The following is a 14,591-nucleotide window of genomic DNA, read 5'->3' on the forward strand; positions in this document are numbered from 1 at the left end:
TGCTTTTTGCATTTCGCATTCTGCATTGTCGGGACATGCGTTGCTTCAGATGCAGAAAGTAGACTTGAGGACTTGGGTGGTGCCCGTGCAGCTAGCGATTGGGACCTTGAAAAGCCAACTCCGCTTTAGTATAATTCTGCGTTTGCTTTTTGCTTTTGTTGCCTCTAGATATTGGATTGATCGGCGCTAAAAACGTTCATGTGGCTAGTGCTCGCCTCTACCTACTACTGCTGGGTGCGGCGGCGCTACCCGTCGATATAGCTTCCAGGATATATATCAACGCGATTGGGTCGACATTGAACATTCACACAGCTCTCGACATTAAGGAACCCTAAACTACCAACATAGTGATTTACTCATTTTTGGAGTATCGATATTCGATATGTTTACCGCTCAGGCGTCGAACTATAGAAGTCCCCGTCAATAGCGTGCCTGATATCTGACAGGTCCCATGAAATTGATACTCCGCTGATAAGCTACGACCCGTCCATTTGACAAATCCAGGGTCTTGCAAGTTTTTCTCGGCAGAAGTTCAACTCGAAACAAATCAGTTGGTGAAGCATTCTAGGTGGCAATGGTACGGCTGGGAATTTGAAGCTGTGGTCGGGCCGTCTATATATAGTCGGCTGTCTCGGTGTAGGTGCATTGGGACTTGGGAGTGTAACCTTACAGATCCCAAGCACCTTCACTTTTGATTCCAGATTGTTATTTCAAGATTAGATGACTGGAGTACAAGGCCCATTGTTGGGTAGGTAGGTAGGCTTATGATCTGAGTCTGACAGCCACTAGACCCCAGTGGCTGATATAGTTTCTTCAAACTTCACGGTGTCTAGTTAGCTCCATGCACAATGTCAGCCACGAATGCTATGAATGATATTACCTCCTGCATAAGCATCTGCATGCGCCAATTTTTCTCCGGTGTACATTCACCGTACATAAACTCGTAGAAAAATAGCCTCAAGTCCGAAATGGGACTGGCTGGGCCCCCTTTTCACTTTCTTGAGGCTGGTGTTACTCTGCGCTCAGTGTAAGTGACCTGCTGCCGGGGGTTTTATAAATACCTCTCTTGCCCTCTGCGCCTGGTGGTTACTCTCTTCTCCCCTCGTCTCTTCTTGTCCCCAGGCCGTATTTCTGTTCTCTGCTCCGGCTTTTTTTACCCTCTGACAAGAGAATCCAATCGTCAAGACAACTCCCATCAGAGATACTCATCAAGATGCGTTTCCTTTCTGCCATCTCTCTTCTCGCGACGGTCTCTGTCTGTGCCCTCGCACAAGAGACTTCGACCTCTTCTGCTTCTAGTCCACAGACTACAGATGACAGTCACAGCAGCTGTGATGCCCAGAAGTACGTTACTTCAACCTTAAGCACAGCCTACCCTCTACGTCCTCCGAGACAACATAGCACGAGTTTAAGACAAAGCCGTATTGACAAACAATAGCATCCTCGACGCCTGCGTAAACAGCATCCAAGCCCAAGTCGACAACTGCGGTGCAAATGAATGGGACTGTCTCTGCGAGCAGACGAATAACATGCTCACGTACGTTGCAACTCATATCCTTCCTCCCTCCTACTTCCCTCCCTCCCATTTCCCCCCTGCTCTCTTCATCTCTAGGTAAAGCTAATTGTGTTTGATGAATGCAGCTGCTACAACAACTGCCCCGGCGATCCCGCCCGCAACGGCGTAAACCAGCAGCGCATCTCGTACTGTAATGCTGCCGGCCAGCTTTCGTCGACTTCTACTTCCGCGACTGCTACGTCTACCAGGACTAGGACCACTACTGCGAGCGAGACGGAGACCGCGACGAGCACGAGTGATGGGGCTGCGGCTAGTGAGACGGCTGATGATGGAGTGGATGGGTTGAGGGGGAGTGTTGTTGGGGCTGGGGTTGGGTTGGGGGTTGCGCTGCTGGGGGGTTTGCTTTAGGTGGTGTTCGGGGACAGAGGAGAGATGTGAATGAGGATGTGATGAACAAGAGGAGGGGAGATGGAATCGAATGAAAGTGTGATTTGTGGGATCAAGACGGGGTGAATGAGCACGAGGAGGTCGAGGATACTTGAGGATGCTCCCTAACTAATAGGGCTAATAAGTAATCAAAAAGGATGTAGTTTCCTGAATTAACCTGCAATATGAATAATGCTACGGCGTATAGTCGTTTGTCCCTTTGCCACCACTTAATCTTCAACGTTGCCCAACTAATGTTCGGGTTGTACTTTATGGAGAACTGCGGTACTCGTAACGTAATTCCCGGGCGGCCGGTGCATCCCGGGCGGCCGGTGTTTTTCCCCACCACCCTCAACGCGTATTCAACCCTCAACTTTCAACCACCACCATGCCACCATTCAGGCGTAAATCGAAACCAGAATTAGTTGAGCAGGAAGGCAGGATCCAATGCGCGATTCAAGATATTAAAAACGGAAAATATGCGAAAATTGCGCCCGCGGCGCGTGCATATAATATTCATCCGAATACCCTTCAAGGAAGACTTCGTGGTCTCCAACCACAAGCAGAACTCCGCAACCATCAGCACAGGCTATCCCTAGCTCAAGAAAATGTCTTGATAGGATGGATAGTATCACTTGATATTCGTGGAGCCCCCCCAAGGCCCTCGCGCGTCCGTGAAATGGCAGAAATTATCCTGAAGGAGTATGACCCGGCTTGTGCACCTATTGGACGAAATTGGGTAACAGGCTTTACCAAGAGGCGCCCTGAAATTAAAACCAGAATGGCTCGAAAGATCAGTCGTCAGAGAGCTATGTGTGAAGATCCCAAGGTGATTGGTCTATTCTTCAAGGAGTTAGAGAAGATCAAAGACAAGCATGGCATCCTGGATGAAGATATCTTCAATTTTGACGAAACTGGCTTTGCTATGGGCCTAATTGCAGCAACAAAAGTTGTATCAAGAGCTGAAATGCCAGGCAAACCATGGCTTATTATGCCAGGGAATCGGGAATGGGTTACCACCATTGAATGCATCAATTCAGCTGGGTGGTCAGTACCAACCACTATCATCTTTAAAGGAAAGCGCTATATCAAGGGGTGGTTTGAGGGATTCACTGCTCCACCAGCTTGGAGAATTGAAGTTAGCGCCAATGGATGGACCACGGATGCAATAGGCCTTCACTGGCTCCAAAAATGCTTTATCCCAGCTGTGCAGAGGCCTGGGAGGAGGGGAAAGGTACTCCTAGTTCTGGATGGGCATGGAAGCCACCTGACGCCTGCCTTTGATGCTGCATGTAAGGATAATAATATTATCCCTATCTGCATGCCTCCTCACTCATCTCACCTCCTGCAGCCGTTGAATGTGGGTTGTTTTGGGCCATTAAAGAAGGCGTACGGATCCCTTATTGAGCACCAGGCACGCCTGGGATGCAACACTATTAACAAGCTAGATTTCTTAAAGGCCTATCCAGAGGCGCACAAGAAGGTGTTTACAAAGGAGAACATTCAAAGCGGATTTAGGGCTACTGGGATTCTTCCATTTTCGCCTGCTGCAGTACTAGATAAGCTGCAGTTAAAGCTATCAACTCCTACACCCCCCCCTAGCAGAGGTCTTGCTTCAATTCCTTCCTCACAGCTTTGTACGCCTCACACGGTTCGCCAGGTGTATCGAAAAGCTTCATCAGTCAAGAAACTTCTAAAGGATGGCTCTAGAAGTCCCTCTACACCAACAAAGCGGGCGCTGGATGAGTTTGTCAAGGGTTGTAAGGTAGCTATTTACAATGCTGGGCTATTGGCACAGGAGAATGACAATCTCCGTTCATATGTTACAGATCTCATGATAAAAAAGAGTCGTTCTAGGCGGTTAATGACTCCTACGGATGGTATTTCATTTAAGGAAGGTCAGGAGTTTATTTCATTGAGAAATAATGAAGTGCAAGTTAAAGGGGAAGGGTCAAGCACCAGTGCCCTTCAAACTTTAGAGAGACCTAGGCGCGCCCCACCAACGTGTTCGGATTGTGGAGTAAAAAATTACGTTACCACACCAGCCCACCGGGAGTATACGGAGTACACGATCATGGAATCCACCCCGGATGCCAACTCTGCAGCAGCAGGTCCCGAAAGCCCTTGCAGCCTTGTAATTAAACATAACGGCTGAGTTACATAAGTATACCAGAGCAGGAGATTTGTCGGAAATGTTCGGAAATGTGGTAGAGCGTATTGTAGGTGCGCCTCAAGTCTCAGGTCTCAGCTCCAAACGCCCTCGAGCAGATCGGATCTTTCAGGGTCGTTGGGTTGATGCCATAGCAGGGATCCACAGTCTTCACTCCACAGTCCACAGTCCACACCGGACTCTGGCTCGCAATTCCGGATCTGCGCGTCGTACGTACTTCAGACATAGAGTAGTCCAAGTTATCCTGGACCTGAGCCTGGGAATACCGTCGAAAGAAGAGAATACATGAACCAAAAATTAGCCAATCTGCTTGGCTTAATCGTGCTAGTATATCGGCCCTAGTCAGGACAACAATCACGCGCCTGGAGTGGATAGCTTAGCTCGTCATAAGCCACCCAAGGGAACGCCACTGTAACGGCCAGACTCAACGGCATGTGGCAATTGGCAACAATGAGTCAATAGGTGACAATGCGACCTGGTTTCTGGGCAGATCTAGGATTAGTGGCGATTTCTAAAGAGCTTCATGGGGGCAACTGTAGACTGCCTTTTACTCTGTAGTAACATGAAGAATGAAGATCAGGGTGAAATTGAAGTTTTTGAAGATCTCTAAATCAGGGTAGTTCTGTCCCAAGGAGCTAATCTGCGCGCCAAGTGGTTAGTTGGTTTAGCATGGTTCGTGGATCGTGAAGGTGGTCTGGATGAAACGGATGCGAGACATCTGGAGACTGTACCGAGTATGTAGTTTGGAGTTGGGACTCTGGAGAAGGTGAAGACAATCTATTGTTCTACAGATGATGTTGAAGAGTGAATAGCCATGTGAAGGAAACCATATCATGATAGCAAAACCACAAAGTTAATGAGGTCATTCTGACTGGAAGGTCTAGACTTGACGTGTCAGGAATCAGCTCTTTGCTGCTCTTTGTATGCTCGATCCTCCCAATCACAACTCTCGCTCCGATCGCTCCCTGAGTCCGTGTCGCTGCCTCGTCACCTCTCCTGCCTGTCCCCGTCTTGTCTTGTCTTGTCTGGATTGTCTCGACTTCTCCCTCCTTCTCTTGCTTTCCTCCCCCCTACTACTCCCCTATCCCCCATCTTTCCAACTACCCTCCCCCATCCTCTCCCATACTACTACTCTGTACTCTCTCAGTCCCTGGACGGACTCCTGCTGTTTTCTATCGCTGCCTGTTCCTATCTATCCCGTTATTAATAGATTTCCGCCACCGTTCCCCCTCCAGCCGTGGTTCCGGTGTTGCTTCCCGCTTCTTCCCTGATTGCTCGCGGCTGCATGTGTTGAGGTTCCTATCCTGTACTCTCCGACTCTACACTATCCTTACCTCGCCTGCTTGCTCCCTGCCTTGCCTCTGCTTCCGACCTGTGCCTTTTGTTTTCTGTTCTTACCCTTCTGCTGTGCTTTTGTTATTTTGCTTTTACAATATAATACACCTTTTATTCCACCTGTATCGCTATTTATTACTGGTTGAGTCGCTGCTTTTGCTGTGCTCTTCCACCCCTTGCTGTTCTGCTGGTCGCCGCCGGTCGCAAACGACGCCCGACTGATCAGCGCCAAACGCTCACGACCTTGGGCACTGCACGCCTCTTTCTTGACCTTTTTTCTCCAATCGACTCGCATTTCGCATGCACCGGTGCATCGCTTGACGCTCGCCGATTTAATTTTATTTATTTCACCTTTGTTCTAAACTTTCGCGATCCCTTTCCACTCCTCCGTTGAGACAGGTCGTGTCGCATCGCATCCCTGCATTGCTTCCACCCTGGACCGCCATCTTCCTCCCCAAAACAACTCGCATGGCATGTTTCGGCTGCTTCAGAGTTGGCCCTCTTCCATCGGAGGGGATAAGGTAACGACTGAGAAAGTCAAGATGCTCGCCACCGCGCCTCATTGCGCGCCGCCTGGCGCCAACGGCTTCGCGCTGCCCCAGTTGAAGCGCAAGCGATCCGACTCGAGCGACTCGACTCCAGCTCGAGAGGTGCCGGTCGCAACAAAGCTTCGGACAGATGATGCGTCTGCTAAGCAAATCTCACTTCAAAACTCTACTTCTACGCCAGTTGCGACCAAGGATGGCGCGGCTACTACGCCCACGGGATCACTGGCCGACCAAACTTTCGAACAGCGCGCCCAAAATCCGCCACCTTCAATACCCGATGAGGGTAGTTCTGACCCGTCGGCTCCGTCGCGCGACGAGAAGCCCACGATGCGCAAGGTTGATGTAGGGAGACTGCGCGAAACCCTTGAAGCGCAGTTGAGCCTCGAGGTGCTGCTGAAGCACAATGAACTCCGCCTGATCGACCAGGAGATCGCCAAATGTCAGGTCGCGTTGGAACAACTGCGCCGCTGCGCGGAGATCCCCTATCCTGGATCGCAGACCGCTGGACCATCGCCGGCTGTCAGCAGTGGGACGGGAATGTCGGTGTGGGCTCCTGGAAATGGACCTGCGCCGATATCTCCAGCACCATGGGGCGTTGTCAACGGTCCGTACACACGCCATTACTCTCGGTGGTTGCTGCCTGACCCTCGATTCGATGGAGGCGAGGCCGAGCCTGTGACACCGATGGTCTATGGCGCGACGACTCCTCTGGAAGGTCGCTCGACGCGCGGAAACCCCATCGACACTGCTTACCTCGCTGGCAAATCTACAAGGCCATCACGCGGATCCACTGGAACGAAGCTACAGTCTTTGCCCAGCGGCTATCCGGCTCCAAAGGAACGAGCTGGCCCTATGATCATCCGACGAAAGTCGGATGGTGTTCTTGTCAAGCTAGTCTGTCTAGACTGCCGGAGAGACAACTTTTCCAGCACCCAGGGCTTCATCAACCACTGTCGAATCGCGCATAACCGCAACTTTGCTAGTCACGACGCCGCAGCGGTTGCATCTGGAGAGCCTGTCGAGGTCGACGATGCTGGCGCTGTTGTTGGTGGCAAGGTTGAGTCTACTACCACTGCTCCTACTACACCCGGCTTTGTCCACCCCTTGATCCGCTCTGCACATGCCATTGAAACCCCACCTACCACACCCTCTTCGTTTGGACCGTCCAAACGTTCATCTGCACAGAACTCGCCTATGGTGGAAACACCTGGGTCTGTGTCGTTGGTACCAAAGACTCCTGTCTCAAAGGTCTCAAACGATGCATTTACTGGATCTGATGATACTCCTCACCTATCGTCTTTAATGAAGATGAAAGGTGTTGGGCTCGACCTCAGCAAGTTAGTTGGCGACGCAAAGACTACGATTGATCTCGACGGATATTCTTCTGAGGAAGGAGAATCCGAGTCAGAAGCAGTAACACCGTCTGCAGCGGCAAAACCGAACAAGCCACTTGCGGCTGGCCGGCAGCCAATGCGAACAACCGCTTCGCAGACTGCATCTGAGCGCCCCGACGGTCACAAAGGTGTCGAACGACCTAGCAAGCCTCCTGCACTGGAAGCTCTGACTCCAACGCGGCCGGCGGTGCCTTACCAATCTCCTTACGCACCAACCGGTTCTCAGATGAATGAATTGCGGGAACTCGATTTGAGTCCGAATACCGTCGAGTCGAACCAAGCCCCGAGCCTTGTGAGCGATGACGATGACTTTGAGGCTCCGTCTGACTCTGACAGCCCGGGCCCTTCGTCATCCGAGCCAGAAGACGAGGACAGATTTAGTCTCGTTGACGTCGAGGACGACGACGCGACCCGCTCAACCACTACTACCGATTCGAAGGACGTTGGACTTGGCAGTGCTGGCAAACCCCTGAAACACGGCAGCATGAAGAAGGGACAGTACATGCCACCACCTGTTATGCCGATCAACCGGGGCAAAGACGAGAAGCGCGTGAGCTTCGTCAGTCCCAGCTCCAGCCCGGACAAGAACAAGAACAAGAAGGACGAGGAAAGCAAGCAGTTTCCTGAACGATAAAGATAGATTCATTGTTATGCTAAGATGGGTCGCGGAGTGGGCCCTAGTTCTCTTGATTCAACTTCTCTCTTCTCTTCTTTCTGTGTATGATTCGATACGTTAGTTAGACCCGCTGGCTTGCCTGATGGTGCCAGCGCTGTGGGCGACTTACATTATTACGATTTATGATGTATTAAATGCGCAAGCAGATTGATTGTGAACATACATACTTAGTCAATCTCATTATCTTCAGTTTACTTTGTCTATATACTTGTTGTAGGAAAGGTAACTCCGTAATCCTTAAAGTAGAAATGGCCCACCGCAGAGCCGCAACGGAGCGCAACCGAGGCTCCGCGCGCGCAAGAAGATCTCCGCGAACTTTTTTGATATCACCCAAAGAACACAACACAACACAACACAACCAACTCCAACCACCCTCGATCTCGATCCATCGAGATTTGAGATCCTCAACTAAAGATAAAATGGAAACCGACACAACAAACCTAGACCTCCACCCGTCAACAATCGACCTCTCAACATTCAAACACCTCCTAACGCTCTACGACGAGACAGTGCAGCACGTTGCGGCGGCCAAGGCAATAAAGAAGCCTAGTTCGAAGGGGAAAAGCCAGAGTCAGGGTCAAGGGAAAAAGGATCAGAAGGGGAAGAAACGGGCTGCGCCTTTGAATGAGGATGGGAATGGTGAGGGTGAGAATGGAGAGGAGGAAGTGGAGGCAGAGTTAAAGGCCGACCAAAAGAACATGGTCAATGAGGCGGTTAGGCAGTATCGCGATTTGGACGATTGGCGGTATGGTGTTTTGCCTGGGTTACTTGAGGAGAGGAGGGAGGTGGAGGGTGGTGAGGAAGGTGGTGAGGATGGTGAAGAGGAGGAAAAGGGAAAGAAGAAAGGCAAGGGCAAGAAAAGCGCACTCTGCCTGTCCAAGGATGAAGCTATTAAGTTGCTTGAGTGGAAGTTGTATGTCTCCTTCTCTACCTCATCCCATCTCACTTCATCCCATTACAACATGATGAACAGGAAATGTTAAACATGCAGAAAACACGGCCTCCCTCGCCCCTCCCTCCTCGGTCTCCTCCGCTCAAACAAAGAAAACATCATCCAATCCGCAACACGCGACGCATTCGCTTCCCTCTCCTCACCAACATCACCGTCAACAAACTATACTTACCTCCAAACAACCCTCCAAAAACTAACCACCCCCCTCCGGGGCATCGGTCCCGCCACCGCATCTTTAATCCTCTCAACCGCCGACCCCGAGGGCGTCCCCTTCTACAGCGACGACATCTACCTCTGGCTTTGCCTAGGTATATACCCCGGCTTCGACCCGTCCACGCCCTGGATATTTAATGAGGACGAGGAGAAAGAAGAGAAACGCGCCGCAAACCCTCCCCCTCCACCACAAGTGAAGGAGAAAGTCGAAAAAAGCGCAACAGACCTCCGCAGACCGAAACACGAGCGCGACGCCGCGACGCGCGCAAAACAAGTGAGACCGAACGGCGAATTGAATGTGAAATATGACTTTTCGGAATATAGACGGGTTTGGGGCGCTGCGAGGCGACTAAGAGATCGATTGAATGAGGAGGCAATTGCGGAGGAGAGTGGGGAGGAGGGTGTGGGCTGTGTTGATGTTGAGAAGGTTGCGCTTGTTGTTAGGTATTTGCCTGGGGAGAGGAGGGAGTTGGTTGTTGTGAAGAAGGTTAAGAGGGAGGGAGGGAAGGTGAAGAAGGATAAGGAGAAGGGAATGGAGAAGGAGGTGGGGAGGGGGAAGACGGGGAAGAAGGGGGATGAGAGTGGGAAGGATAAGGATGAGGGTGAGGGACAGGATGGAGATAGAGATGGGGAGGGTGACTTTGCGGGTATGAATGAGGAGAGGAGGAAGAGGTTGAGGAGGTCGGGGAGGAATAATTAGTTTTTTTGCTGTTGGAATTTGGGTTAAGGAGTTATGGTATAGAATTTTTTATCATTTGGTGATATAATGGCAATCTGCCTTGACACTTGGTCATAAATAAATACAGGACGCCTCGCTATGCAACAATAACAAATATAGGGTATCGTAATTAAGCCCGGGACAATTCTGCCTCCATCACAAGGGCTAGTTCATCATCAACATTCGGAGAGTTGGCAGTGGAGCTGGCTCTCGACCCGTCGTTCTTCACAGGAAGCCAGCTATATTTCTTGCTCCGCAGTGTCTGCAGTGCCATGGAAGGTTCTGAATCAGCTGGAGGAGTGGGCGGAAGTTCGTTGTCATCGGTCAAGTCTATTGTGACGCTTGGACGTTGCTTCTCAGGACACGGCTGTGTTGCTGCCGATTGGGAGAGTTGATTGTTGGCAGGCATGGACTGCACGGTTTGCTGGTTGACCGGTGCCGTCTCGGAGACCTTGGGTGGTTTGTAGCCGGCTGGAACGGAGCCAACAGCAGGAAGACGCTTGTTCACTTGGATCTCGTACAGCAGATTGTTGTACATAGTACTGACAGTGTATAGTTGATTTCTCCAATCGGCCGCTTCCTTCTTGTACTCTTCAACTCGAGCTTGGTGTCTTGATGATACGCGGCGGAGGCTCGCATTCTCTTCACGAAGTAACTGCTCTGGCGACTTGCCGGCTTCATTGAGGGTTGTATACTGTGATAACGACTTCTTGTACCGGTCTCGCTCGCGCGTGATTTGACCAAGCTTAGCTTGCAGGTCGAGGATCTGGCAGTCTTTCTTCGTCTTTCCAACGGCGATGCTCTTCACATGAAGAGCTGGATTCGAGGGGAGATACCCCAGTGGCCCACCTGATACGTAATACGGGGAGTCATACTCAGGCTGGTTCCCGATTTGCAGAAACTCGCGGGTGCCATTGGCAAGGACATCCTGATCGTTCAGCGAGAATCGTTCTCTGGTTGATTCGCTTACCGCAGGCGGACTCCGAGGCTGGAGAGCAGCCTCGTCGAAATCGAGGAGTGGATCATCAGGCAGCAGAGGCACATCAAAGCCGTTCCCGAAGAAGCTGTCGAAAGTATCAAAGAAAGAGGCTGGCGATTCGTGGGTCGAATCAGTGGTGAGCGACGGCGTTTCCGCAGGCGACTCCAAGTGCTGCCGTTTCTCAGGCGGCAATTCCTGCGAGTTTGCGGTTCGTTTGCGAGAGAAAGCGCACTCGAGTTCTGGAATATCTGAATCGAACAAAGGGTCGTACAGATCCTCATTCACGTCGAATCCATCACTTGTCTGTAAGTCGAGTGGAAGGCCGCCGGTTTGTTTTTTCTCGAAATTTTCACCACCAACCTGCTCTATGCCATCACGGCCAGCAACATCGACATGTTCACCATCGGAACCTTGTTCCTTATCCTGTAGGGAATTTCCCCGCAGCTGAAACCCGGGGAAAGGTGTAAGCCCCAGATCATCCATGTGCAAAAATGAGAGATCCATCAGAGCAGAAGACTCTTGATGATTGGGAAAATGGGCAGAGGACTTGAGGGAGGTAGAATTACCTTCAACCACGTCTCTATTCATGCTCAGCCTGACACAGCAGGGAGTCTCAAGTAACGCCCTTGCTCGACTCGATCTTGTTCCTACCTGTCTCGACGTCCAAGATAGCCACACTTATGCAAGTATGTCTACCAGCGACGCGTCTCACTCAAAGAACTGGACATATGACAAGTGAATAACTCATCGAAACCAGGCTTGAGATTGAGGAAGGGATGGCGTAAGAGGGAAGAGATAGGCGCCCAGTCATCCCAGATCGTACTTTTTCGCACCGCTTGCCTGACCGCTCACGTGCATCGGGCCAGGGCAGGCACAATTTAGGGCCCCTCAGGCATAAATCCGGCAGGATCCCAATCGCTTCAACTTATTCCCAGTTGACCGCGAGACAGCTACTCGCCTTCAACTTTAGCCATCGCAGCGATCGATCAACATGAGCGTCATCTTGTGTACTGGTAAGCACTCTCACTATATCCCGCGCCCGCCCGCTTGGAGAGCAGCTGAATTGATTCGCACATGTTAGCCGGTTATGACCATACTATTCGGTGAGTTGTCTCGGCACTGGGCCGAACAACGTCTAACATGTTGGTAGCTTCTGGGAGGCGCTATCTGGTATCTGCTCCCGCACTATTCAGCACCCTGACTCTCAGGTGAACCGACTATGCATCACGCCTGACAAGCGACTTCTCGCCGTTGCCGGCTTCAATACTGTGAAACTATACGACATCAAGTCTACGAACCCGAATGCCGTAGTGACCTTTGAAGGTCACACAAGCAATATCACTGGCGTTGCATTCCACTGTGAAGGAAAGTGGATGGTCACTAGTTCTGAGGATGGAACAGTAAAGGTCTGGGACACGAGATCGGGCCATATACAACGCAATTACGCCCACAAGGCTCCGGTGAACGACGTAGTTATCCACCCGAACCAGGGAGAACTCATCAGCGGTGACCGCGCTGGTATCGTGCGAGTATGGGATTTAGGGGAGAGTGTCTGCACTCACCAATTGATTCCAGAGGATGATGTTGCCGTGCACAGTGTCAGCGTCGCCAGTGATGGATCTCTTCTATGCGCAGGAAACAAGAAGGTACGCAACTTTTACTATTCCTGATGTTTTACCTGCTAACTGGTCAGGGAAATGTATACATCTGGCGGATGATCCAAGAGGCTGAAGTCACCCGCATTGTTCCTGTTTGCACTTTTCAAGCTCACAAGGACTACCTCACTCGAGTCCTTCTGTCACCAGACGTCAAGCACCTGGCGACTTGTTCCGCAGATCACACCGCGAAAGTCTGGAACCTCGATCTAGATTACCCCCCAGCGAAACTGGCACTTGCGGCGGCGGCTAAAACGAAAGCCAAGTCTCCAGCTATAGCAGACAAGAGTCCAGCATCTCCTTCTCCCGCAGGCTCAGAGAGTCAAAGCAGCTCGATGCAATTCGAGAATAAAGCCGATAGCATCCCATTCCACCTGCTCAACGGAACGCCGCCTATAACTCCTGCCGAGACACCAGCACCGCCAGCATTCCCCGTACAGCCCGACGGCCCGCCTATGGACCCAAATACGGGCACTCTCTTCTTAGAGACGACTCTTGCAAACCACCAGCGTTGGGTCTGGGACTGTGCGTTCTCAGCTGACTCTGCGTACCTGGTCACGGTGTCTAGTGATCATTATGCTCGACTATGGGAGCTGGCATCGGGCCAGATCATTCGGCAGTATAGCGGACACCACCGTGGGGCGGTATGTGTTGCTTTGAACGATTACTCGGAGCCTCGTTAGGCTTGCATTTTTAGTTTGCTTTATGGGTTAGCATGGCGCTGGTTTGATGCGGAGGCTGTTTACCTATATTCTGGAGTTCAGGACTGAATCTTTACGACTGCAATTCCCCTCGAGTATTTGTTTGAATTCCTGCAAGTTGCGACTTCGGGCAAGCGCAGCGGTTGTAATAGGTATGATTATGTTAAGTGTTACTGATATCGTGATAAATTTTAACTTGACATTTATCGATAATGAGAATGACTATGCTGAACGACCAGTACACTTGCTCATCGAATGCATCCAAACAACGCCTTATCAACAGTAAACAATCCGAGCAGAAATCTAAGCCATCAACATAAACAACGCAAGAAGCACATCAACCATACGTCACCACCCGAGTAACCCGAGGTAATAATATACATGCCATATCCATGTAAAGCGTAGCCAACAACTCAGGTTTCAGGTAACCAAAAACCTGCATCACTGACACAACGTAGCGCATGCAACCGCCCGTGCATGCAATGCACCCTCTCCACAATCCACCATCATATATTCTCCGACTACCCATTTACTCCTGCAACATCCGCAAAACAAAGTTCACAACAACAGCAGCCAACAACGAGATGGCCAGAATAGTCGGCCCAAACCGATCATCGATTCCGCTTTGTCCTCTCTTCCTTATACTCTGCGCGCGCCAGTGGAATGTAACCAGTGCATAGATCATAGCGGCCATGGCAATGACCGTGAACAAGCCCGCGGAGATACGGCCAATGCGGTCGCCGAAGTTGAGGAGACCGACGGCCAGACCGCCGAGGATGACGGTGAAGTTAAGCCATGAGAGGAAGGTTCGCTCGTTGGCGAAGAAGACTTTGGGTTCGACGCGGGTTGGGAGAGCGATGCGCTTGCCTAGGATTGAATGTTAGATATGCATGGTGGGGGAGGGAGAGAATAGCCTAAAATGGCTCAATTGAGTTCAGGTACGTACCTGGAGCGGTTTGGAGGAGTGGTTGGCTCGACATATTGTGCGGGGTGAGTGAGAAGACCGGGGTTGAGTAGCTTGAAGTGTAGAGCTTGAGAGCTTCAGAGCTTGAATTTTCGACGAGGAAACTGGAAGAATTGATAAAACTGCGACCGGAAGAGACTGTCGGATAAATACGATGCTAGTAGACGCAGAGCCTGGTGCGTATCCGCCAAGCTAAGAGATCTCAGTAGAGACTGGACTTCTGAGGGCGAGCCGTGGTGGGCATTGCAGATGGGGCTGGCCGCGATGCCATCACGGATTCGGCCGTAGTGGCTCTTCTGCCGCCGTTAGCCGCCTGGAGGTGCCCACGTGCCCAGTTGCAGCTC

General features: G+C 51.1%; 5 protein-coding genes across 5 annotated transcripts; 3 read left to right on the forward strand and 2 right to left on the reverse strand.

Annotated features, from left to right (window-relative positions):
* The first annotated feature begins 938 nt into the window (after positions 1 to 938).
* On the forward strand, positions 939 to 2,149 carry BDV14DRAFT_116451 (GPI anchored serine-threonine rich protein). Its single transcript, XM_073765794.1, has 3 exons — positions 939 to 1,344; positions 1,439 to 1,537; positions 1,642 to 2,149. The coding sequence occupies exons 1-3, from the start codon at positions 1,214 to 1,216 to the stop codon at positions 1,922 to 1,924; spliced, it is 513 nt and encodes a 170-aa protein (XP_073631964.1). The 5' UTR covers positions 939 to 1,213; the 3' UTR covers positions 1,925 to 2,149.
* Positions 2,150 to 5,989: 3,840 nt separating this feature from the next.
* Positions 5,990 to 10,026, forward strand: BDV14DRAFT_187419 (uncharacterized protein; the record flags this gene model as incomplete). The annotated part of the gene is made up of 4 exons (XM_073770951.1): positions 5,990 to 7,952; positions 8,510 to 8,978; positions 9,057 to 9,774; positions 9,973 to 10,026. The coding sequence occupies 4 exons, from the start codon at positions 5,990 to 5,992 to the stop codon at positions 10,024 to 10,026; spliced, it is 3,204 nt and encodes a 1,067-aa protein (XP_073631965.1).
* On the reverse strand, positions 9,971 to 11,702 carry BDV14DRAFT_166107 (uncharacterized protein). The gene has a single exon (XM_073767427.1). It carries the CDS (start codon positions 11,513 to 11,515, stop codon positions 10,079 to 10,081), a length of 1,437 nt encoding a protein of 478 aa, XP_073631966.1. The 5' UTR covers positions 11,516 to 11,702; the 3' UTR covers positions 9,971 to 10,078.
* Positions 11,703 to 11,851: 149 nt separating this feature from the next.
* Positions 11,852 to 13,477, forward strand: BDV14DRAFT_166108 (WD40 repeat domain-containing protein). Its single transcript, XM_073767428.1, has 4 exons — positions 11,852 to 11,940; positions 12,009 to 12,030; positions 12,078 to 12,573; positions 12,621 to 13,477. The coding sequence occupies exons 1-4, from the start codon at positions 11,919 to 11,921 to the stop codon at positions 13,263 to 13,265; spliced, it is 1,185 nt and encodes a 394-aa protein (XP_073631967.1). The 5' UTR covers positions 11,852 to 11,918; the 3' UTR covers positions 13,266 to 13,477.
* BDV14DRAFT_166112 (putative vacuolar transporter chaperon Vtc1) lies at positions 13,478 to 14,501 on the reverse strand. Its single transcript, XM_073767430.1, has 2 exons — positions 14,230 to 14,501; positions 13,478 to 14,150 (listed from the first exon to the last, which is right to left on the reverse strand). Exons 1-2 carry the CDS (start codon positions 14,261 to 14,263, stop codon positions 13,813 to 13,815), a joined length of 372 nt encoding a protein of 123 aa, XP_073631968.1. The 5' UTR covers positions 14,264 to 14,501; the 3' UTR covers positions 13,478 to 13,812.
* Positions 14,502 to 14,591: the final 90 nt, after the last annotated feature.

This window comes from Aspergillus stella-maris (assembly GCF_047715825.1).
Source record: "Aspergillus stella-maris strain CBS 113639 unplaced genomic scaffold BDV14scaffold_6, whole genome shotgun sequence".
Taxonomy (NCBI): Eukaryota; Fungi; Ascomycota; class Eurotiomycetes; order Eurotiales; family Aspergillaceae; genus Aspergillus; species Aspergillus stella-maris.